This window comes from Hemiscyllium ocellatum, chromosome 2 (assembly GCF_020745735.1).
Source record: "Hemiscyllium ocellatum isolate sHemOce1 chromosome 2, sHemOce1.pat.X.cur, whole genome shotgun sequence".
Lineage (NCBI taxonomy): Eukaryota > Metazoa > Chordata > Chondrichthyes > Orectolobiformes > Hemiscylliidae > Hemiscyllium > Hemiscyllium ocellatum.
This window is the reverse complement of record NC_083402.1, coordinates 118,208,076-118,233,217: the sequence shown is the minus strand read 5'-3', so window position 1 is coordinate 118,233,217 and position 25,142 is coordinate 118,208,076. Positions and strand designations below refer to the sequence as shown.

General features: G+C 40.5%; 1 protein-coding gene across 3 annotated transcripts in view; it reads right to left on the bottom strand.

Annotated features, from left to right (window-relative positions):
- The window catches only part of ptbp3 (polypyrimidine tract binding protein 3), a 118,943-nt gene extending 94,007 nt beyond the window's left edge, over positions 1 to 24,936 (bottom strand). For 2 of the 3 annotated variants that reach the window (XM_060839309.1, XM_060839317.1), the window contains exons 1-2: positions 24,570 to 24,936; positions 23,610 to 23,643 (exon numbers count right to left, since the gene is read on the bottom strand). In XM_060839309.1, the coding sequence (XP_060695292.1) occupies positions 23,610 to 23,643; positions 24,570 to 24,577 (42 nt within the window). In that variant the 5' untranslated portion in view covers positions 24,578 to 24,936. The remainder of the gene's footprint in view (positions 1 to 23,609; positions 23,644 to 24,569) is intronic. The other variant, XM_060839327.1, reaches the window with a different exon arrangement.
- Between the last annotated feature and the right edge of the window lie 206 nt (positions 24,937 to 25,142).

Below are 25,142 nucleotides of genomic sequence, written 5' to 3'. Positions count from 1 at the left end.
CCAGAGCAACCTTTTCACACAGTGCTGTGTATATGGGATGAAATGCCAGGAGGAGGACGTTGATAAAATTACAACATTTAAAAAGGCACCTGGATAGATGCATGAATAGCAAGCGTTGAGGGCCTAGATTTACGTAGGATATCTGATCAGCATGGACAAGTTTGACTGAAGGTCTGTTTCTATACTGTGAGACTATGAATCCATGAACAGTGATTATATCCTTCACACATATCACTGCAGCACAGAGCATCTCAGGTGTGAAGTTCTCAGAACCTCAAGCTGAGATCATGTAGGAGCCAAACTGATTTCTTTCAGGGAAGGAAATCTGTCATTCTCACCTGGTATGGGATAAGTGACGCCAAACCTGCATAAAATGATCAAATTGCAAAATGGTCGCAGCAAGCCACTCCAATAAAAGCTGCAATAAAAATTGGACAGAAAGTGCTGTTCAAGCCAGCAACAGTCACTTCCCCACCAAAACAATTTTCCATCCTCTAGTCCATGATGAGGGTCGTAAGAAAAGAGGCAATTTTATCAACTGACAAGTAGCAGCTTATAATGAAACTTAACTCTGATGATCCTTATTAATACATAAGAAAGGGAACATTTTATTGAATTGCCAATTAGAAAGTTCGCAATCTCCACCTGACACACGAACACTGAACTATGATAGTTTACATAAAATGACAAAGCAAAACTTGAACCATGTCCAACACTACAAAAAATGCAAGTTATTTTGGGTAGACATCAACTGAAAAAAAATGTCAATTGTTAAATGATGTGTAATCTTGGGTTACAGGTCATACAGACAACAAAATCCATGAAGCCAACCTCTACTGCTCCAAATTCCTCTTCCACCGGTTAGTAAAGCCATAAGTTAAAAGGTAATCAGATCCCTAGTCAAAATGAGAAGCGAGTGGCTGTAACTCAAGCTCCTTGCTCAAACAACAAACTGAATGAACTCACTGCTCCACCCTCCTTCTGCCCTATCACCATTACCCCCACCTCCAACCATCTATCACACTCAGCTACCTTCCATCCGTGCCCTATCCCCTCCCATTTATCTCTGCACCCCATAGACTCCCAGCCTTATTGCTGGTGTAGAGCTTTTGCCCGAAACATTGACTCTCCTGTTCCTCGGATGCTATCTGACTTGTGGTGCTTGTCCAGCACCACATTCTTGACTCTGATCTCCAGCATCTGCAGCCCTCACTTGGGCATACATTATAATACGTAGTGTGTCATACTGAACATTTGCACAAAGATATGAAACCTTCACAAAATCTATTTTAATATCAGAAAGTTTGGTGGTTCAAAAAGGGTAGAACTAAGCATTAAATGAAAATTTATACAGCAAATTCATCAATAATTAAAAATAGCTAATTACACATTCGATTTTCTAACTAATCAGTATTATACGACTCCCTGGTAGAGACACCAGCAAAACAGCAAATTACTTCTAGTTCTCCTCCTCATGTAGTGCCACTACACACATTCTACAGTTGCAAATGATTGCACAGATTGGGTACAATTGATACTTCCCAAAACCACAAGTGCACAAATCCCTAAGATTAGTTTAGATCTCTTGATACTTAAAGATTTTCCATAACACCAGAATAATGCAGGAAAAGACTAACAAGTACGAGCTTATAAAGCTTCCATGAAATTGAAATTCTTATATTCTAATCTTTCAAACTGCAACTCAAAAATTAGGCCTTGCTTCCAAGAGTTGATGGACATCAAAAATTAATCAAAGGTGCAGCTGAATTAGGTGTCAACTTTGGTACAACTCTGGTGTTTTCATGCAAGTCAAGCATTGAAGTTTTCAAGTCCTACTTTAAAATTTGAGCATACAGTTTGATAGACATCTCCATGCAGTTTGGAGGACGGTTTCATTATTTAAGTGTCATTTCTGAAAGGAAATGCCAAATTACAACTCTGCCTACTCAAGTAGAAGTAAAAGATCAGAGGCATCGAAATGCAAGGTGGCTGTGTTCTGGTCAACATTCGTTCCTTAAGTACCACCAAAACAATTCATATTGATCTCATTCGCCGCGATGCAGCACAAAATATTTGCAATTATAATTTCCTACATTTAAAAAAGTGACCATCTAACTTCAATTGACTGACCAAAATACTTCAGAAAATTCAAGGATGCCAGAGTACGCGATATTTTTTAATGAAAAATTAGCTCCAAGCTACAGTGTCCATATTGATACCATGTACACAGTCAATATGCACAATATTATTGAACCACAGAATATAGAGGAACCTTGAGTATCCATCATTTGATTCAGCGATTTTTGGTTGATCCAAACAAGATCGCAAGGTCCTGATGCCGGATAACATAGCTAGCCATGCATCGATGACCCGAATGAAAAATTCCGCACCCGTGTCCTTCGGATAATAGAGATTCCTCTGTATAACATAGGATATCACTCAGGAACAAGGTCTGAAAGTATGAAGTAATACACCTGACAGAAAACGCTCACTAAACTTTAATTGTCCCAACTGTTTTCTTTTGGCCCAAATTCATAAAATTAGATCTTCGCAAAAAAGTTTAATTCATTTTTCTCCCATTACCTTCTTGAAGCCCAGCAAGGAAAGCAAACCTTGACAACATGGGTCCTTTGATGAAGTATAGCACCAAGGAAACTCAACATGAGTTGCAATCCTGGAAACATTTCTGAAGGAAAACCAACCACTGATCATTACGAGGCCAAAATGATAAAACATATACACAAAATTCAAAATGGACCTCAACATATGTATAATCCTAATGATTTATTCAATGCAGCTCAGGACTCATAATAATACATTCCACATGAATAATTCATTAAAGATAAACCACTTCAGAGTACATTTCAAAATGCGAACAATTTTGATCCTATTTGTTTTTGTGTCATTGCATTGCGGATCTCATGTGCTTTATTATAAACTTGTTCATAGATGGAAGCTATTCCTCTATTAAAATTATATTCAAAATCTCTGCCAGCCTGATATTCCCAGGGGGTAGGGAGCAAAGGGGAAATGAACCAGGTTGATGGCAGATTACTCCTCTTTTCATTGATATTCACTTCTGTGGCAGTTAATAAGACAAATGAACTTGAAATGCTTCAGCCAAATAATGTTAGAAAATTTATTCCAATCAAACAAGTCTGCCCCCTCACTTTTCCGGAGATCAACTGCAATAATTCCCTAACTTCCACTATGACAAAGGCAGAAATAGTGGAAGAGATCACCAAAGCAAACTGCACACTAGAAATTGGAAAGCAAAATTCCAGAAATGCCACAGGTCCATCAGAATAATTTAACCAAGTAAATTGGGAGCATAAAATGCTCCAAGGCCTGTTAAAAGTCAAAGAGAAAAAGATACATTTCTTTTAATTTGAAGTGATGAATCCACTATTTCCTGCAAACTAATGGGAACAGCAGCAAAATAACAATCCCAGCAGCAGAATGTGGGACTGGTACATGTCATAATTGTCCTTTCCAGAATGGTGTGGGGAGGAGGGGGGGGGGGGGGGGGGGGGGGGGGGGGGGGAGGAGAGATATTGTACAGTGACAAGCAGAATCAGTGAACTTTGCCAACTTTCCTTTAGAGAGAGCTAAGGGAGTGAATTGCACAGCCCCCTGCATTACCTGGTGACTTGATATCAGTTCATTCTAGGAACTAGACAACAAATTCTACCAAAACCCACATGCCTTAAATATTCACCAGATAAACTCAGTCAACAATTGCAAAACCACACAGAACAGTATCCCAATGCAGGTAATTCACTTGGCAAAGGAATTCCATACAACTCTCAAGGATTATGGAATCAAGGGTTATGGAGATAAGGCAGGAACAGGATACTGATTAAGGATGATCAGCCACGATCATATTGGATGGTGATGCAGGCTCGAAGGGCAGAATGGCTTACTCCTGCACCTATTGTCTAACTTTATGCATCATCATCAGCTGCTTATGTTCACTGAATCCTGCATTTCAACAATATCTAAATTACAACTGCATTCTTTAGGTATACAATGAGGCAGAAGACCAGACAACACTAAGTACCTGCACAAAGTTTAATGACGCTCCTGAAATGTACAACATGAAGTGAAAAAACTAGGTGAATCAGATTTTCTATTCATATTCAATGTAAAAGCTGTACTATCGTTAGGTTCTGTCAGCCTTTTACCATCAGAAAAAAAAGTTTAAAAAGAGTAAACATGGCCAAATTCCTGCATTTTGGTAGGTGCTGTATATAAAGTTAAAAAACATGCTCACAATTTTTATTTACATCATGCATGTTGCTCTCCAGATCATTCAGCCTCCTTCTCAAGATACTGCCTGTCCTAACAAATCTACTTCATTAAATCCTTCATTACCACACATGCTGCTGAGACATTTTCTCTCTGCAAACTTCCTGTTCCTCACTCTCGTTAGTCACACCCTTCTTTTGAATCTTCATGGTGAGGGAGGGCTCAGGAGAGGAGCAATGAGATGCATCAAGAGCAGCTTCACATACAAGTCAGTCAGTCAAACTGGAAAGACAGATGTTGGTTACTATGAACCCTACATGGTAAAGGAGCGGGAAAGGCCATTCAAAACCAGTGCTGTTGGGTCATACAGCCCTTAGGAGACTTAGTTGAAAATGACTAAAACAATCTTCCCAAAGCTAAAGACAAACACTGACTCTAGTAGCTCTGCAATATTAAAAAGCAGAATGACTTAAAACTTAATTTTAAATGGAGGTTACTGCAGTGAAAAGGGAAAATGCTGCCTTGGAAAATTTGAAAGACAAACATCTTGTACAATTTTGGTGAATTGGTCCAATACACCAACTAGTCCAACAGATGCGATACAAGCTAGAGCCACAACCTACCCGTAGCAAGAACGGACTCATTTCCACAAACTTAAATCCCAACTTAGATGAAGGCATCTGTTGTAGTAGTAGAAGAATCTATTCACACAAAGGACCAGGAAGAACTTCACCCTTAAATGTGTCTTATTCTCCCTCTGGAAAAGTAGAAATCCAGTTTTAAACCAAAAAATGTTTGGCTTCACTTTTACAATTAAAATATATCTCCAATCATATGGCTTTGAATTTTCACCTCAATATAGTTTTCAAAGAAAGCAACTATACTCAGTGCCCCATCTGATAAGAAAACAAGTTAAATTTCACCCCAGAAAGCACTTCCAAATGAACTCTTAACTACACATAATGGAATACAGACAGATCAATTCTTTCTACTCAATGCTAAGTTGATGACTCAGCAACGAGCATGCAGAAATCAGATTACAGAGTGGAGCCCTTCAAAACAAATCCATTTCCTTAACAAATTGCTCAGTTACTTTGAGATGGCTATTGTTCACTAATGCTTTACAGAATCAATTAACCCCAATGGGTCACATAATATTTTCCTCAGGTAACCTTACAAAATGTTTGCCAATAAACCATAGGTATTCCTGCCACATATCAAGCAACTACATTTTATTGGATTAAATATTAATACTATATAATTAATTCAGCGCAAGAGGCATCCATTTGGCAAGTTGTGCTTGTCACCGCTCCCTATAAGAGCTATTCAACTGGTGCCACACCTTTTTATAGCTGTCACAAAATGGTCTTTAGTCTTCTCTAACCATTCAATTCTCCCTTGAAAATCACAATCAAATATGCTTGCACCATATGGTTATAGCATAAAAATCTTTTCATGCTGCCTCAATTTTTTTTGTGAAAAAAGTTAATACCCTGATTCTGACAGCTCAAAAAGACAGATCTACTCTGTTCAGACTTACGATTTGAGCACTTAGTAAAAATCACCTTCCCGAAAAAAAACAGACCCACCTTTACCGATGTTATAGACCAGACCAAACCCCCTTCAAATATCAAGGACTCAGCCTAAACCCTAACATTTTCTTCTTTAAAAGGCATGTGTAAGGTCTTGTGTTCCACATGTAATTTGGCTGGCTACACCACTCAGTTTGAAGCAAAACACACTTCATTCTTAATCCCAGTTAAAATGCAAATAAAAGAAAGAATTGGTGCAACTTTAACACTATCGATAAACTTCACAGAATAATTAGATTATTTCACCACTAAACAGCAAATGTTCCAATACAGTAACATCCCATAAACACACTCTTAGCAAAGAGAAATTCAGTAAAATAAGTAGTCTCACATGATTCAAGCAGCTGAGAGAACTCCAGCAATTTGCTATGGTCAAGACAGATCTAACAACTTCCACAGCCAACTTCAAACCCTGACAACTACTGAAAGTTAAACTAAAACCCTTGCTCTATGGGAGCATAATTCCAACCATTCATACTGCTTCTGTTGTTCCAACAATTTTAATTGTTCCAACAATTAAAAACACCTCCATGACCCCTCAAACTATTTACATTACTGACTTGGATGAGACAGTTCATTACTTATGGCTCAAAATCTCTCCAAAAAAAAGGAACAAAACATCTCAAAGCCATAGCATCATCACACCCATCTATACACGTAACTCATGTTCCTCCTCCCTCGGGCTATCTTTGCAATTTGTTTCTGCATGCTTTCAATTACTTTCCGAAGCATTGTCTCCAAAATTGGACAAAATTAAACTGAGGTTAAAAGTAATGTTTTATGAATATTCAAGGTTAACTGTTTTTATACTACCTTTCTACAAAAGGATCCTGGGTGTCTTTTTAACCACTTCACAAGTTGACTTAACTGTTTGAATCAGAATACACATATGTGAAGGCACCTGTATCACAAGAATTTTACCCTTGGTTCTTCCAACCAAATTTTATAACTTGATATTTTTCCCAGATTAAATTTCACCTCCCCAGCATCCAGTCATTCCACCAACCATCTGATGCGACCAATATTCTCATCATAGTCCATACAGGGTCAGTTTATTCAGTTGGCTAGGTGGCTACCTTTCAATGCAGACTGATGCCAATAGCATGGGTTCAATCCCCTTGGGTGAGGTTACCATGAAGGACTCTGCTTCTCAACCTCTCCCCTTGTTCAAAGCTTAGCACCTCTCAGATTAAGTCAAGTACCAGCCGTCGCTAATTAGGGGATAGCCCTCCAGTTGAGTTTTTACTTCCAAGTTGAGTCATTCAAATTTGACACACAAGACCCAAGACTTGCTAAACAAGGGTCAAAGCTAGTTCTGTTAAGCACAGTGGATGCTTTTGAGATTGTGCTTTGGGAATGCTCAACAAGACAGAGAAACTCCCTGTTCAGAATATTGTTTGCGCAAGAACAAATTGGGTCTCAGTGGTCCACAAGGCCAGCCTTGCCAGAAGGGGGGAAAATTGCTGCAAGGATTTAAGCAAGGTCTCACAGCTATCAGTTATCAGTCTAATCTCTACAGCAACCATTGCTTCCTCAAAGTCTGCAAGGCCATAATCTTCTCACAACCTTACCTGGTGGCACTGCTATGCATGGCTTAGGAAACAGCGATCAAAGTTTTATTTAACTTTGTATATAATGAGATCTCTAATGAACTGACCACACCCAAATTTTACCCAATGTTCTTACAACAGTATATCCCTGTTAGGATACAAGGAATGACTGGGAGATGGAGAGAATGCCAGATGACTGGCGAAATTGAGGTTTTGGTTAAGAAAAAGAAGGAAGCATATGCCAGGTATAGACAGCAGAGATTGAGTCAATCCTTAGAAGAGTATAACAGCAGCAGGAGTATATCTAAGAGGGAAATCAGGAGGGCAAAAGGGGGACATTAGCTTTGGCAAATAGGGTTAAGAAGAATCCAAAAGGATTTTACAAATACATTAAAGACAAAAGGCTATCTAGGGAAAACTTGCCCCTCAAAGATCAGTGTGTACGGAGCCACAGGAGATGGGGGAGATACTAAATGAGTATTTTGCATCAATGTTTATTGTGGAAAAGAACATGGAAGGCATACAATGTGGCAAAATTAATGTGGGCAATTTTCAACATGTGACCATCTCAGAGGTGGTGGTGCTGGATGTCTTGAAACACATAAAAGTAGTTAAATTCCCAGGATCTGATCATATGTACCCTAGAATTCTGGGGCAAGCAAGGAAAGTGATTGATGGGTCCCTTGCTGAGATATTGATATCAATAGTCACATGTGAGATGCCACAAGACTGGAGGACTGGCTAGCGTGGTGCTACTCTTTAAGACAGTAAGGAAAAGCCAGGGAACTCTAGACCAATGGGTCTGACATGGGTGGTGCGCAACTTTTTGGGGGAATCTGGAGGGACAGGATTCACACATATTTTGGAAGGCATGGACTAATTAGGAACAGTCAGCATATCTCTGCATGGGAAATCATTTCCCACGAACTCGATTGTTACTTCTTCAAAAAAAAAACTCAGGATTGGTGAGGGCAAAGCAGTAGACATGATCTGTATGAAGTTCAATAAGCTGTTTGACAAGGATCCTCTGGTAGACTGTCAGGAAAGGTTAGATCTCATGGAATACAGGGAGAATTAGCCATCTGGATACAGAACTGGCTTAGGAGGTAGAAGACACTAGGATGGGGGTGGAGGGTTGCTTTTCAGACTGGAGGCCTGTGGCCAGTGGTGTGCCAAAAGGATTAGTGCTGGGTCCACTGGTTTTTGTCATATTAAATTTGCAGATGACACCAAATTAGATGTGTAGTGGACAGTGAAGAAGATTACAACGGGATCTTGATCAGATAGGCCAATGGGCTGAGGAGTGGTAGATGGAGTTTAATTTAGATAAATGCGAGGTGCTGCATTTTGGAAAAGCAATTTACAGCAGGACTCATACACTTAACGGTAAGGTCCTAGGGAGTGTTGCTGAACAAAGAGACCTTGGAGTGCAGGTTCATAGTTCCTTGAAAGTAGAGTTGCAGGTAGATAGGATCCTGAAGGCAACGTTTGGTAGGTTTTCCTGTTGGTCAGAGCACTGAATATAGGAGTTGTGAGGTCATGTTGCTGCTGTGCAGGACATTGGTTAGGCCACTGTTGGAATATTGCGTGCAATTCTGATCTCCTTCCTATCGGTAAGACGTTGTGAAACTTGGAAGGGTTCTGAACAGATTTAAGGATGTTGAGGGCTGGAGGATTTGAGCTATATGGAGAGGTTGAATAGACTTGGGTTGTTTTCCCTGGAGCATCAGAGTCTTATAGAGATTTATAAAATCATGAGAGGCATGGATAGGATAAATAGACAAAGTCTTTACGCTAGGATGGGGGAAGACCAGAACATAGAGGGCATAGCTTTAGGGTGAGAGGGAAACGATATAAAAGGGACCTAAGGGGCAACTTTTTCAGAGGGTGGTGTGCGGGGGGGGGGGGGGGGAATGAGCTGCCAGAGGAAGTGGTGGAGGCTGGTACAACTGCAACATTGAAGGGGCATTGGATGGGTATAAGAATAGGAAGCATTTAGGGGGGGATACGGGCCAAGTGCTGTCAAATGGGACGAGGTTGGGTTAGGATCTCTGGTCGGTATGGAAGAGTTGGACCAAAGGATCTGTTTCCATGCTGTACATCTCTACGACTATAGCTGACATTGGAGGAAATTGTTGCCAAGACCTATAACCAGACAGTACATAAAGTTCATCATTTAAAGACAGAAATCTGCATTAAAAAAAATGTCCCTTTTGCACTTGTTCAATTTTACTCTATTGACAACTTTTAAAGCTACAAAGCAAACATAACACTTCTCAGAGACTGAAATTGACTTGGGATTCCGTACAGATTTAAGTTGTCTTAATTAAGCTTATTTGAAAATCACAATCAAATTATAAGCCACTTAGACTGCAACACAACTTGCACCTGTGAAATAAATTTCCAACTTTGGCAGCATATAATGAAAGCAAGTCAGAACAGTCTTAGCCAAACTTTATTGCGAGTTCCCAAAAATTATGTCTAGTTCAAGCTAGCTGTCTGGTATAGATCTATGGTGCACATGCAGAGGTTTCCAGCAGGGTTTGCAGGATAATGGTCTGACATGAAAAACCTGAAATAATTATTTGCCGGGCTAAATCAACATTGACCAATATTACTTCACATGATATTTTCGGAAAATGGTTTTGGAAATTTTTGCTGCTGCTTTGGATCATAGGTAGTGTTCTCAGTTTAATTGCTTCAAAATTATATTCGAGTCAAGTTTTTAAAAATATTTTAACCTGTCTAGGATTCTATATTGGCAGGCTGTTAATTAGAATTGCAGTCTGGACTGCTTAATAACGTGCAGGTCAAATGTGAATCTGCCGTTCTTGTAAAATGATTCAAATGTTTCATCTTGGAGAGAAGTGGTTGGAATTTTGCAATCATTGATGAGAGACCTTCATTAAATTTACACTTGCTCACAGATTTCCAATTACTAAGTAATTAAATGACTCAATTAAGAGTGCGTTTCAGAGACTTCCAGGTAATTGCATATGTAAATTTCAATGGGAAACTAAGAAATTTGAGTTACCTTACTCTACCAAAAACCATACCCAGCCTGGAGATTTCTAATTGAAACATATGGAACATAAGATAGGCAATTGTTAAAACAGCAAAGTTGGGGCTTGTCCATTCCAAGTATTCCCAAAATTTTAAAAAACTTGATAAAGTTCAATTAAGCCAAACAACCTCTTGGTTATTGGAAATTAACTTTTATGACTGCAATGTCTCATGCCCTCAAAGTTCAGTCATAGAGATGTACAGCATGAAAACAGACCCTTCAGTCCAACTCATTCATGCAGATATCTCAACCCAACCCACCTGCCAGCACCCTGCCCCATATCCCTCCAAACCCTTCCTATTCATTTACCCATCCAAATGCCTCTTAAATGTTGCAATCATACTAGCCTCCACCACTTCCTCTGACAGCTCATTCCATCCACGTACCACCCTTTGTGAGAAACAGTTGCCCCTTTAGGTCTCCTTTTACATCTTTCCCCTCTCACCCTAAACCTATGCCATCTAGTTCTGGACTCCCCCACCCCAGGGCAAAGACTTGGCCTATTTCCCAGGGATTTAAACATTTAAAAGGCAACCGTTTTATCTCTAAAGTCCATTTCTTTCACTTTGAGCAAGTTTTAGCTCTGCCACCTCTCTAGATGGTGGTACAATTTCTATTAACTTCAGTGAGAAACCCTGCTGAAAATCTGTGAGCAAGTGCAAACTTAATGAAGGTCTCACATCAATGACTGCAAAATTCCAATCACTCATCTCCAAAGTGAAACATGAGAATCATTTTACATGAACAACAAGTTCACATTTGACCTGCACATTTTTAAACAGTTCAGATTGCAATTCTTGTTAACAAACCTGCCAACATACAATACAGAATCTCAGACACTAATATATTTAACAACTTGATTCAAAATATAATTGAAGAAATTCAAGTGTCAAAGTTTGTCACCAAAAACACTACCTATGTTCTAGAACAAAAACAAAACTTTCCAAAACAAAGTAATATTGGTCTGTGCTAATTTAGCTGGGAGAATCATCATCATTCAGGGTTTTCACATCTGATCACTGCCCAGCAACCCATGCCAGATATCTCTGCATTCGCATCATACGACAATACGAGACAGCTACATCTTGGAACTAGACAATTCTGGGAAACTCAATGACATTTGATTGATATCCAACACTGTCTGCTAGAACTACACCTAGCTGGACATCAGGTATGGGGAAAATCATCATTGCACAAAAACAAACATAAAACACTCAAAAGCAGGTAAGGCAACATGTGTCAACAAAATAACCTTAAGTTTCAGATCAATGACCTTTCATTACAAGGTTTACGTGGCAGTCTTCCCATACTTACAAAGTCTATGAATAATGGTTAGAAAAATCGCTATGACTGATCAGCAAGGGTGCACCTGACAACCACAATCGCATCTAAACAGAGCTACTGGGTCCTTCAAAAGAGAGAAGGAAATTTGGCCAAAAAATTCCTATTAAGAGCCCCAGATGGCACAACCAAGGGTTGAAAATCACTGGTTTATGTTGCAGTACAACATCTAGCCACCTATAAGCAGACTTATCAGAATGTCTAATTCCTTGCTACTCCAACTGCTGTGAAATAGGAGTTGGAAAACTAAGCATTTGGCTAAGACTTTTTCAATTCCAGCTATTAGGGCCATTCTGACCTCTGGCAAAAGCTGTTCAAATGAAGGGTGTGATTATGGTGGCCAGCAATCTACAAAGGTCAACTGTTTTCATTATTAGTGTGACCTGCCCAGAAAAAACAAACTAATCACAACTTTGCATCACTGTTAGACAGGATCTGTTAGCTCAAATGGTTGGATGGCTGGTTTGCAATGTAGAATGTTGCCAACAGCATGGGTTCAATTCCCATACTGGCTGATATTACTATGAAAAAGAAACACACCTCCTCATCCTGTTCTCCAACCTGAGGGGTGCTGACCCTGCAGGTTAAATCAAGAGTTTTCGTTTTCTTATGAGAAGCTACCACATTATCCAGTAGGACTATGACGACTTCACATTTAGGCAAAATAAACCTATGGACTGGAGTAATCTTATGGAAGCGTTGTAAATAATTAGTTAATTTAAAATAAAAACTGCATCATATTCGATAATTTGAACAGTTCAAATCCTAAGGCCATGTTCAGCTTTTAAAATTTTAAACACATGGTACACTTCCATTAGAAAAATGGAAGCATGAACAACAAATAGGTTATGACTCACCAGGGTAGCACTGGAAACAAAGCTTCTGGAGTTGTTTCAAAAACTGAGGATTTTTAAAAATACTTACTTTCCAACTTGACTCAACTTTCAAACATAGGTCACAAACAGGAGCCAGATTTCTATCCTTGTATAAAAGGTTAATTCTTGTTCGGTAATCAGATTTTAGTCACAGATAAACAATTATAAACTATTGCCATCTAACTCTAATTAAAACTCTACACCCTTTACGAACCCTCTCCCCCGTATACTCAGAATAAAATAGGTTATGGACAGAGGGGAAAGATATTCTGGTCGTCTTTGTTTCCAGGTACTGTTTTGAAATTATTTTTATGACTCTGCTGACCAGTGTAGTACTTCAATTACCTTGCTCCAACTGCTTCCACTGCTTCATGAGAGATTATTGTAACTAGTTCCCTGATAAAAAGTCTGACTTATCAGTTAAATCAGAGCATTTAACGACTGTGGCAAGGATGACAAACTCATTTTCTTCAGGTTTATATACAGTTTTGACAACAGAGAACATGGCCACTACTCGAGAGCAAGGCAAATGAACACCCCTCACCAAGTTGTTCAATCACCTAATAACCAAATCACAGTTGTCGTCAGGCAAAAAGATCTCGGTCACTAAATAACAGACAAATCAACTTCTTGTTACAAGCAAAAGGTACATCAGTACATCCCCTCAGCTTCAAATCATTTGCAATTCAGAATGCAATTACTGCTTGTTCAAGCTTTTTATTAACAGGATGTTTGAAATAAGTAACATTATTTGCTTTCAAAGTTACAGCAAAACCTTGCAAACAGATTTTATTTAAAAACAGCTCTCATTTCAGTGCCTTTTTTAAAAAAAAGTTAAAACCATGCTTTCTACAAACATTAAGTATAAATACTGATTCAAACGATCATTCACATCACAGTCAGGATGTTCTTGTGAGGTGGAGGGTTGCTTTTCAGACTGGATGTCTATGGCCAGAAGTGTGCCCACTGCTTTACGTCATATATATAAATGATATGAATGCAAACGTAGGGGGTATGGGTAGCAAGTTTGCACATGACACCAAAATTGGAGGTGTAATGGACAGCTTACCTCAGTGCAACAGGATCTTGACAAGATGGGCCAATGGACTGAGGAATGGCAGATGGAGTTTAATTTAGATAAATCTAACATGATGCATTTTAGAAAAGCAAATCAGGGCAAGACTTATATCCTTAATGGTAAGGTCCTAGGGAGCATTGCTGAAAAAAAAAAGACACCTTGGCATGCAGGTTCATAGCTCCTTGAAAGTAGAGTCACAGATAGATAGGATAGTGAAGGCAGCTTTTGAGAGGCTTTCCTTTGTTGGTCAGAGCATTGAGTTGGTAAGTCATGCTGCAGCTATACAGAACATTGGTTAGGCCACTGTTGGGATGCTGCAGGTGGTCTTCCTGCTATAGGGAGGATGTTGTGAACCATGAAAGGTTTCAGCAATGATTTACAATCCTGGCAACATCATTAAAGAAGGATTTCAGCAATAGGGAGAGGCTGAATAGGCAAGGGCTAGTTTCACTGGAGGGCTGTAGATGGAGGGGTACCCTTCTGGAGGTTTATAAAATCATGAGGGGGAAGGGACAAGGTCTTTTCCCTGTGATGGGGAGTCCAAAACTCAGAGGAGTGGGTTTAAAGTGAGAGGAGAAAGATCTAAAAGGGATCTCAGGGACAACTTTTTCACAGAGGGTGGTGCATATGGAATGAGCTGCCAGAAGTGGAGGAGCCTGGTTCAATTACAACATTTAAAAGACATCTGGGTGGGCACATGAATAGAAAGGGTTGAAGCGATATGAACCAAATGCTGGCAAATGGGACTAGATTATTTAGGATATTGGCAAGGACGAGTCTGTTGCCATGCAATACAACTCTGACTATGTGCAATTGGTAACACTCACCAGGAATGACAACAGCAATTAAATCAATTCTGAGAACAAGGAATATGTAGTTCACATGGCATTAAACACCACAAAATAGCAATGTTTGAGCTATGAGCACTGGTTCCTGGATAATTACCAAGCAAACTTGTATAGCTGTTTCTCCAAAGGCCCAAAATTTAGAATATATCAATCATAAAAGCCATTCCTGTAAGTGGTTTGTTAATTCTCTATAAAAAATTAATTCTGATTATGGAATCTAGTTTCTGGTCATGAACAAAAGAGGCAGAGCAACAATTTAACAGGAGTTCACTCAAGGTTTGTTGTACAATTATAAATGTCACCTGTAACCCTTCTGTTGGCATTTCACTTCCTAAATACCACTGTACAGTTGATTCACAAGATCAGACTTCAAGTCAGTCAAACTTCGCAATGTGGCCAATTAGTACAGATCCACTGTACTTGAGAGTGAAGTACTTATTAAATAATATGTACTGTCTTGAAAGGAAGCCACTGATGGAAGCATGGATTCTCAATTGATGTAACTAAATTGCTGACTTATAGGAAGTGCATTGCAGTCACTCATTAGCTCATGAAATGGCACTGAAGAAATTGCTAAGTGCAGTTTTAGTAAGTGCAATTAAGTATTTTAAAATGTACATTCAAAAGATGAGCACTGAGATAATGATAGAAATGAAACATTAATATTTCTGTATATGACCAAGTCAGTTTTGGGTGTGTAGATCAGTGCTTGAGACTTGATAGAATGCTTCTTCCTTAGTGTGGAAGTAGGCCATTCAGCCATTGAGTCCACACCCACCCCCTGAACAGCATCAGACTCGGACCCAACTCATCATCTCTGTAAGCCAGCATTCCCCATAACTAATCCATCTGGCCTGCACATCCCTGGATACTATGAACAATTTGGATGGCCAATCCACCTAACTTGTGCATCTTTGGACTGTGGGAGGAATCTCATGCAGACATGGGGAGAATGTGCACAGTACATCAGAAAGTTTCTAACAAAACTATATGCATTTATGGCTTAAATCTTATTTGTTCCCCTACCAGAGTTCATAGTTGCCAAGTGAGTGTTGACTTTTTAAAAAAAAGCCACAAATTTTATTCTGTGACTTATGGGTTTCTGTTAAAAAAATTTATATCTTAAACCAACTACTTGGAGAAAATGCACAACAGCCAATGCCTGTGAAAACAAATTAAGTCAGGAGGTGCACTGAAATCACAAGAACCTCACGACACCTAATGAAAGGAGGAAAGGGTTAAAGCAATGTGGGACCACCATATACTTGGGATGAGAAGATCTTTCCAAACACAACATAATCTAGTTGAGATGAATAGCCTGGTTCTTTGCGGCAGTCTTTGTGGATACAGCCAATGACAAAGATTTTATGGGCATGACCAATTAAAACGTTCAGTTAACAATACCGGCATCTCCAAATCACAATTAAACAATACACAGACTTTTGTAAAAGGTAAAGACTTCAAGGAACATGGAGCAAAGCACAAACAGCCATGATTGAAGTGAACAACTGAACAGGCTTGAAGTACCTAAATGGCCGATTTCCCTCACACGCAACATTTGTGGTGCAATAGTAGAGTCTCTACCTCTGGGCCAGAAGGCCTGGGTTCAAGTCCCCTGTGCTGCAGAGCGCATCATAACATGTCTGAACAGGCTGATCAGCAAATTATTACAGATGACTTTTTTTCATTACAGGTTAAAAGTCTTCAGTTTCAAAAAAAGTTTGAGAAACTGCTCACAAAAATCTATCTTGTAAGGAAGGTTTAATTAAATAAAGAACAGGTTTCATCAATATTAGTATGAGTTGGATCAGATGCCATTCCCCTATATTTCAAAGCTAACACCCACAAGACTTGGCAAATACATTGTCCGTTATATAATGGACAACTAGAAAAAAAAATCATGGACAACTATATGGTAAAAATAAACTTAAGTTAAAAAAAAACTATGATTTCTCAAGGTAAAATAAGCCAAACATGGGATAATGATCCAAAATTTGACAATTAACCAAACATTGGATGTTGCCAAAATGTCAACATCTGAAAACAGATGCACATCAGCTTGCAAGCTCACAAAAAGTCCTTAACAAAATGCAGTGAGCATTTCAGCTGCAACATTCTAACGACTTCACAAGTCACTTCCTCTCCAGAACAGTCAAAAAACACTTGTGGCTTAGCCAAACATCAAATTCTGACACTCACACTTAGTACCAATTCAACAAAATGGATAACTTTATTCCATCCTTTCTCTAATCAAGAAATTTTCACGAGCCATGATATAAAAAGGATATGTAAATAAAAGATGAATAGATAGTGACATGAAAACAGGAATTTTCATGTAACAAACAACAAGCAATTGTCACGTGAACCAGCAGGATCATAATGCCTTGTAGGGAATAACATTAATGTTAGTGGAAAGAATTTAAACACAAAAGATAATTGCAAGTATTTAACTGTATGCTACTAAGAAGGATTCTGAACCCATTATTTATTGCAACCTTGATAGGGAGATGAAAACAGGAATAGAAAAGCTATGACCTAAACTTTCAAGAAAGATGTTTCAGCAGAGATGTTTAGATATTTTATAGCAAAATTTGAATAACGTCTTGGGGCTCATCCATTTTTCTGATAGAACAGGAGAAAAAAAATTACTTATCTCTTCAAGACTTTGGCCGTGGTGAGGGTTGGCAGCCTGCACTTGTGGTGTATGAGTTTGGGTTCCCAGCGGCCCCTGCTTTGTCAAAGCAGTCTGAGCGCTGACGCAGAGGGGAGTTTGGGATCCTGCCAGCATCCGCTTCCTCTGCAGATTCGTGGAAGCGGTAGCAGGGCACGTTTGGCCCCAGTACGAGATCAAGCTGCATCAGCAAAGCGGGCCCAAAGCCGACACATGGCAGAAGTAGAGTTGAGTGTAGCTTGAAGCAATACGCAACAGCATCAGTGACATCTGCACTGGCGAGGCCCAGCAGGACTCAGTGGTGAAGGAATCAGTGGAGGCAAGATGGCACCAAAGAGTAGTGACTTTCATTCCTGCAGCAGTGATGCAGCAAAGACAATTTAAGCCTGATCACCAGGCTCATGATTGAGCACTTACAAGGAGGACTATAAAGTTGGACACTTACTTTATTTCTTCATTTCTCAGGCTTTATTTTTCTGTGTTTTAAAGATAGCTCTGGTGACATTGTACAAACTTTTCACTATTTTGTAACACGATACATGTGACAATAAATCAAATATTACTAAGCTTTTAATAAACCAGTTACAAAAAACCAATTCATATTATTTGAATATATGAACAGGAATACCAAAACAAAATATTTTCGTAATTTTCACTAAATCTCGATGACAAAGCAAAGTGGCAGTTTCTCATTTCAACTGTGTTCATCGTTTTCTATCCTCAGCCTCAGTTTAGCTGTGACAAACAACATTAGCATTATAATTTGCTACAATTTAAATGCTTTACATTCCACATTCAGCCCAACCTGCTGTACAAGGAATCAAGCCACAATGAGAGACGCACCAAGACAGAAAATGTCATTTTCTGTTATAATGGACACAATCTTCTCAATGGAATTTTCCAACAACTCTTCCAAATGGAACTCTTGTGAACAAACCTTGTTGTAGACAATGAGTAACTTTGTGTAGAAATGATGTCGGGTGTCTAAATCTATCCTTGCCCAATGAAATTCAGCTTCTTTGACAGAAAGCATTGAAGTTCTTGGCCGAAATTATTTTGCAAAACAAATAGGAAGCAATTTTTTTTCCCCTCAATTAAGTATATTGGTGAGAAAAGTTCAGTCAAATGACTAACACTGAAGCATGTTTTCAGGCCAGAGGAGGGGGGAGTGATGGACAGGTCCAGAGGGTGGTGCTGAGTTGGAGGCTTGGGACTGGGATAATATGGGAGATAGGAAAAATGAGGAAGCTGTTGAAATCCACATTTATCCTGTGTGGTTACAGGGGTCACAAGGTGAAATATGAGGCATTACCACCCAACACCTGGAGAAGGAAAGGTTTGGCGGTGGAGAAGGCACAGGACATGCATGTCTTTGGTGGATGGGAGAATTGTTAGCATTGTTCAGCCACAGATGGCGGGGTTGGTGGGTGTGGGTGTCCCAGAGATTTTCTCTGAAACATCTGCAGGAAGGTGTTCCATCTCCATGATGTGGAGGCCACATCGGGTGCAACAGGATGCAGCAGACAACATTGGTAGAGGTACAGGTAAGTTTCTTACTCGTGTGGAAGGGTCCCTTGGGGTCTTGGATGGAGGTGAAGGGAGTGGTGTGCAGGTTTCGCACTTTGTGTGGTGGCAGGGAAAGGTACCAGGAATGGGTTGTGGGCTGTGGACCTGATGAGGGAGTCGTGGTGGGAATGGTCTTTGCAGAACTTTGATAGGGGTGGGGAGGGAAATACATCTCTGATAGTGGGGTCCGTTTGGAGGTGGTGGAAGTGGCAGAGGAAGGTGTGTTGTATGCGGAGGTCGGAGGGGTAGAAGGCGAGGACCGGGAGATCGGTTCTTGTTGTGTTGGGTGGAGTGGGGCAGTGGTGGTGTGTGAAGTGGAGGAGGGCACTGGAAGACATCAAACATGTGGGAAAGGACATTGCGATTGTGGAAGAAGGAGGCCGTGTGGGACTTTGAGGTGGAATTGGTCATCCTGGAAACAGATGCGGCTGAGGCGAAGGAGTTGGGAATAAGGATGGCGTTTTTACAAGAGGTAAGATGGGAGGAGGTGGGCTTGTAGTATATACTGCGGTTAGTCAGTGACAGAGAGGTCAAGGAAGGGGAGGGAGGTTTCAGAGACGGTCCAGGTGAATTTGAAGTCAGGGTGGAAGGCGTTGGTAAAGTTGATGAACTGTTCAACCTCCTTGTGGGAGCACAAGGCGGCACTGATACAGTCATCGATGTAGCAGAGGAATGGAGTGGGCGTGGTGCCAGTGTAACTGCGCAAGATGGACTGTTCCACAAATCCAACAAACAGGCAGGCATAGCTGGGTCACATGTGGGTGCCCAAAACTACCTCTGGTTTGGAAGAAGTGGGAGAACTGGAAGGAGAACTATTGATGGTGAGGACCAGTTCAGCCAGTAGATTATGGTGTCGGTGAAGGGTACTAGTTGGGACGGCGTGATAGGAAGAAATGGAAGACTTGGAGACCTTCGTCATAGTGGATTGCTATGTCCAGGGACTGGATGTTCATGGTGAAGATGAGGCATTGGGGGTCAGGGAGATGGAAATCTTCGAGGCGGTGAAGGGTATGGGTGGTGTCACAAAGGTAGGTGAGGCTAAGGGGGACAGGACAGTGTCAAGGTAGGAAGAGGGGAGTTTGGTATGACAGATGCAGGCTGAGACAATGGGTCAACCGAGGCATTCGGATTTATGCACCTTAGGAAGGAGGTAGAAACGAGCAGTGCTGGGGTTCACAGACCATCTGCTCTGTATTGGCGCTGCCTCGTGCTCCCATGAGGAGGCTGAGCAGTTTTTTATCAACTTGACCAACACCTTCCACCCAAATCTCAAATTCACCTGGACCATCTCAAAAACCTCCTTCCCCTTTCTGAACCTCTCCTTCAGTGTGTCTGGCAACCGACTAACCATAGTTATATACTATAAGCTCACTGACTCCCACAGCTCCCTAGATTGCACCTCCTCCCAGCCTACCTCCTGTAAAAACGCCATCCCTTCTTTCCAACTCGTTTGCCTCTGCCACAACTGTTCTCAGGATGACCAATTCCACCTCAAAGTCCCAGGTGGCCTCCTCCTTCCACGATTGCAACTTCCCTTCCCACGTGTTTGACGATGTCCTCCAGAGCTCTCCTTCACCTCACGCACCACCACCCATGAACCCTTTCCCTCCCAACACAACAAGGACCGAAACCCCTGGTCCTCACCTTCCACTTCACAAACTTCCATATACTACTCATCATCCTCCGCCACTTCCACCAGCTGCAAACAGACCCCACTACGAGAGATACATTTCCCTATCAACATCCCGAAAAGACCATTCCCACCACGATTCCTTCACTCCTGGTACCTTTCCCTGCCACCACAGGAAGTGCAAAACCTGTGCCCACATCACTCCCCTCACCACCATCCAAGACCCCAAGGGACTCTTGCACATTAGTCAGAAATTTACCTGTACCTCTACCAATGTTGTCTACTGCATTCCCATTGCACCTGGTGTGGTCTCCTCTACATTGGGGAGACAGAACACCTTGCACATCTCTGGGACATCTGCACCCACCAACACCACAGTCCTGTGATTGAACTCTTCACTTTCCCCTCCCACTCTGTTAAGGACATGCAGGTCCTAGGCCTCCTCCACAACCAAACCTTTACCACCCAATGCCTGGAGAAGGAATGCCTCATATTCCACCTTTATCCTGTGTGGTTGCAGGGTCCAAAGGTGGATTTCAACAGCTTCCTTATTTCTCCTCCTCCCGTATTATCCCAGTCTGAAGTCTCCAACTCGGCAGTACCCTCCAGACCTGTCCATCACTCCCCTCTCTGACTTATCATTTTCTCCCTCACCTTCATCCACCTATCACTTTCTCAGCTACCTTCCCCCAAACCCCACCCCCTCCCATTTACCTCTTGACCCTGACCCACAAGCTCATTCCTGATGAAGGGCTTATGCCCAAAATGTCGATTCTCCTGCTCCTCAGATGCTGCCTGACCTGCTGTGCTTTTCCAGCACTATAATCTCAACTCTGATCTCCAGCATCTGCTGTGCTCGCTTTCTCCTGAAGCATGCTTCTGTTTATAATTTAAACAGATCGCTGTTTAGAGGTTATTTCTGTTTTTAGTAGCATAATGTTTGTGATTATTCAACACAAATAGCAGTAGCAAACCTGCATTACTTTGCACTTATATAGCCAGGAGGCCTGGGTTCAAGTCCTACCTGTTCATAGATGTGCACTAACATCGGATTAGAAAAAAATTGAAAAATCCTCAGGTGCTTCACAAATAAACTTTACAACATTCAACATAAATGGAAATTACAAGAAAATATTTTCAATATGGAAATCTCAATTTAGCTCTGAAGCATGTAGAGAAGCTCGTAATCTGACTTTAAAAAGCCATATTTACTATATCTATTTAGTCTGATCACATAACATTTGGCACTGATGCTACCTAAACAGAAAACAGTTCCATTCCCAGGCAGTAGTGTAAATTCAGGAGCATAATGACTCACTTTATTGAAACTTTATAAAATAACTCACTTTATTTCAAAATCACTTAGCAACGAACCACTCAATTCAATGCAAGTCATCAGACAAAATGGAATTGAACAAAACGGTCAACAACCATTGTGAAATATGCTGAAAAATAAAATCTTCGCACAGATATAAACGGCACAGGATGTTAAAAAAAATCAACACACCCTCAAAACAGTGGAAAAATAGTCCCATTTTAGCCTCCTTTTGCATCCAAGTCACCACAACTTGGTTGGGTTCTTGTATACCCCCTTGTGGCTGTATAAGATGGGACACCAAAAACTTTTCTCCTTGACTACACTACATGGCATTTGTTTATTGTCTGTCTTCAAAAAGAGAACAGAAGTGCTTCATGTTTATGTACAGGTAAACAGGAGGACTTTTTAAAAAAAAGAATGGTTGCATCACAAATGAAGGAGCAAAGTGGAAACAAAGAACAAAAGATTCAAGGAATATGGTTTGGTGAAACCACATCAATGGAATATTATTAAATTTCACACTTTTTTCAAAAAAATGCTATCAAGTGGGAATGATTTCAAGAGTACCATGGTCAAATTCACTTGGAGTTTTATTCTGTCGAGTTCAAGATATCCAAACCTTGCTGTATGATGATTTGGAGATGCTGGCGTTGGACTGGGGTGTACAAAGTTAAAACAAAATCACACAACTCCTCCACTATCACCTGGTGAATGAACGACGCTCTGAAAGCTAGTGTGCTTCCAATTAAACCTGTTGGACTATAATCTGGTGGTGTGTGATTTTTAACTTTGCTGCATGATCACTTTTATACATTTTCGCCCATGATCAAATCTTGAGTGGTGCAGCTTGCATTTCAGCACAATTCTCAATTCAAATTCAAGGTGAGCAAAAATGGCTTCCTAGCCTGAAGCTCGTTTTTAAACAAAAGAAACTATTAGATTACACGAACACCACAGGCTGGAATGTACCAAATTCAAATTAGGTTTATTTCGAAGTGTGTATTTAGGATTTATTGAGCCATCTGAGCTTCTTAATGCTTAACTGTTTTGCACAACACCAACGTGTTCTAGTATCGTTCCTTCTAAGGAATCTATCAAGCAGGGAATGGTGTACACAAATCAATAACTATGACAAGCAAAAGGGAACAATCAAAGAACTTCAAAGACTTCTGGTAACGCAATGTCCCAAGAGATAACTACCTCACAATCTGGATCACCCACTTGAATAAAACACACCCTTGATTTTCACAAACACTTTTTCCAAGACTGACGTGTTAAAACTACTAACCCTGTTTCACAAAAATCATTCACACTTTTTTTAAAAAACAGGAAAATCCACCATACAGCCATATTGGAAATCCAAAGCACATTAAAGAAATCAATAAGACCACAAAACTACCAACCCGGCAGGATATACAAAAACCCGTAAGTTTTTCAAACTATTCACATACTTCCTGTTGTTGTATTTTTTTTATTTGTCTATTGCTTTAGCTAGCAGCTTCAGCAAAAAAAAGTGACCATGTACACTAATCAGTAATTATTTCAAAAATCTTTTGGACTCTTACAATCACTTAGTCAAGAGAAACTACTCAATTTCTGCCAACCCTATGACTAATTGTTTGAGAGAAGCTGTTACGAAACAACAGCCCTACCAGAAAATGGTGACGGTGAACGAGAGGGAGAGAAAAAAATTCCACTCAGCACAACACAATGAAACACAGTCAGGAAGACTCGAGGTTGAACTTCTTCAAGCTCTCACACAAGGGATGGATGAAATCATAAAAAAAGGGAAAAAAAGTAAAGTTAGAAAGAGAGAAAAGCCTCCTACCTTTAAACCGACTGCTATAAGATCTGTGACAATGCTGTAGGGAAGGAAAAGGGGAAAAGAGAACATGAGAAAAAAAAAGTTAAAGCTCCAGTTACTTATACACAGTGATACAATGAAACTTAAAGTAAGAGATAGGGGGAAATGATTTACAAAACTAAAATTGGAAGTAAATTTTCTTTTTAAAAAAGGAACAGATTTTTTTTAGAAAGATCTGCTTAGGGTTTATGATCGCAGTATTTCCTTAAATTAAAAAAGGTAAAGGAGAGTACAGATGAAGCTCTTCGAGTTGAGAGAACAGCAAAAGTCTCTATGCTTTGTTTTTTTGGGAGGGTGAAGACAAGTTTTTCCTGCCAACTCGGCAGCATTGTATGAACGTACAAACTACAATCTGAATGAAACACGGTCCCTTGTACAAAACGAGACAGGGGGGGGAAAAAATCCAGACAAGGCAGACATACTCGACCAGAAAATAAATGATCACTCGCAATCCACATCCTCTCGCTTCTAGTCATAAACCGCACACTTCTTTTCTAGAAGTTTTAACATATTCTCTTCCTTCTTTTGGGATCGCAAAAAAAGTGTTTTCCAAACATAAAAGTCAATGAAATATTCTCCATACGTCCACACGTAGTTTAGCCTTTACTAATATGTGCAGAAACAAAAAAAAACCTGAGAAAGGGACAAAAAGCATAGGCACAAAAAAAATCTTTCGACAAATACTCCATAAGCTGGAGAGGAAAAAAAAACAATTATCTAAATTTCAAACTCAACGAAACTACCCTACATCGCTGATCGATAAGAACCATCAAATGCCAGGCAAGTACAGCAACAGCAAGACCGACAAAAAAAAATTCATAAAGCACAGTAATCCAAAAGGAAAGGTGGCGTCGAGCCTGGGCGCCAGCCCTAGAGGGAGGGGGGGAAAAAAACAAAGAGAGAAAAAGGCCACCATCAACTTACCCGTCCATCGCACACACACCCCCTGAAGACAGACACTAACACGCACGAAGAGACAGACCGAGAGAGCTGAAGGATGGATGTTGATAGCGACGGCGGCGACGGTTGGAGTTACCGCGAGCTTCTTCTTTTTTCAAAAGAGAGAAAAGCCGTTGACGGTCCCGTCAGAGGAAGGAGGAGGCAACGCGTTCCAGCGGCAGCAACTTCCCGCCGTGAATAATACCGAAAAGGATCGAGGATTGTCAGCACAAGATGACGGAGTATGGTAGCGAGGGGGGAAGAAGAAAGAAAGAGAGAGAGGGAGGGGTCGTTCAGGGGAAGGATAGAGGAAGGAGGGAGAGAGAAGCTCCTCCTTTTCGCACGGTCTCTCCTCCCTTTCTGTTACTTGCTCACAAAATGGCGGCTGGGCCTCAGGAGCAAAACGATACTCCCTCCTTCCACAACCCATAAAAACAGCACCAAATATCCCATCTCCTATAATTGAAAACGTTTCACATCATTTTACAACTCTTACCGGGAATGCGATGTTCTTTTCCTCGCTAGTGTTTCTGAATGTGAATTTCTATTCATTTCGGT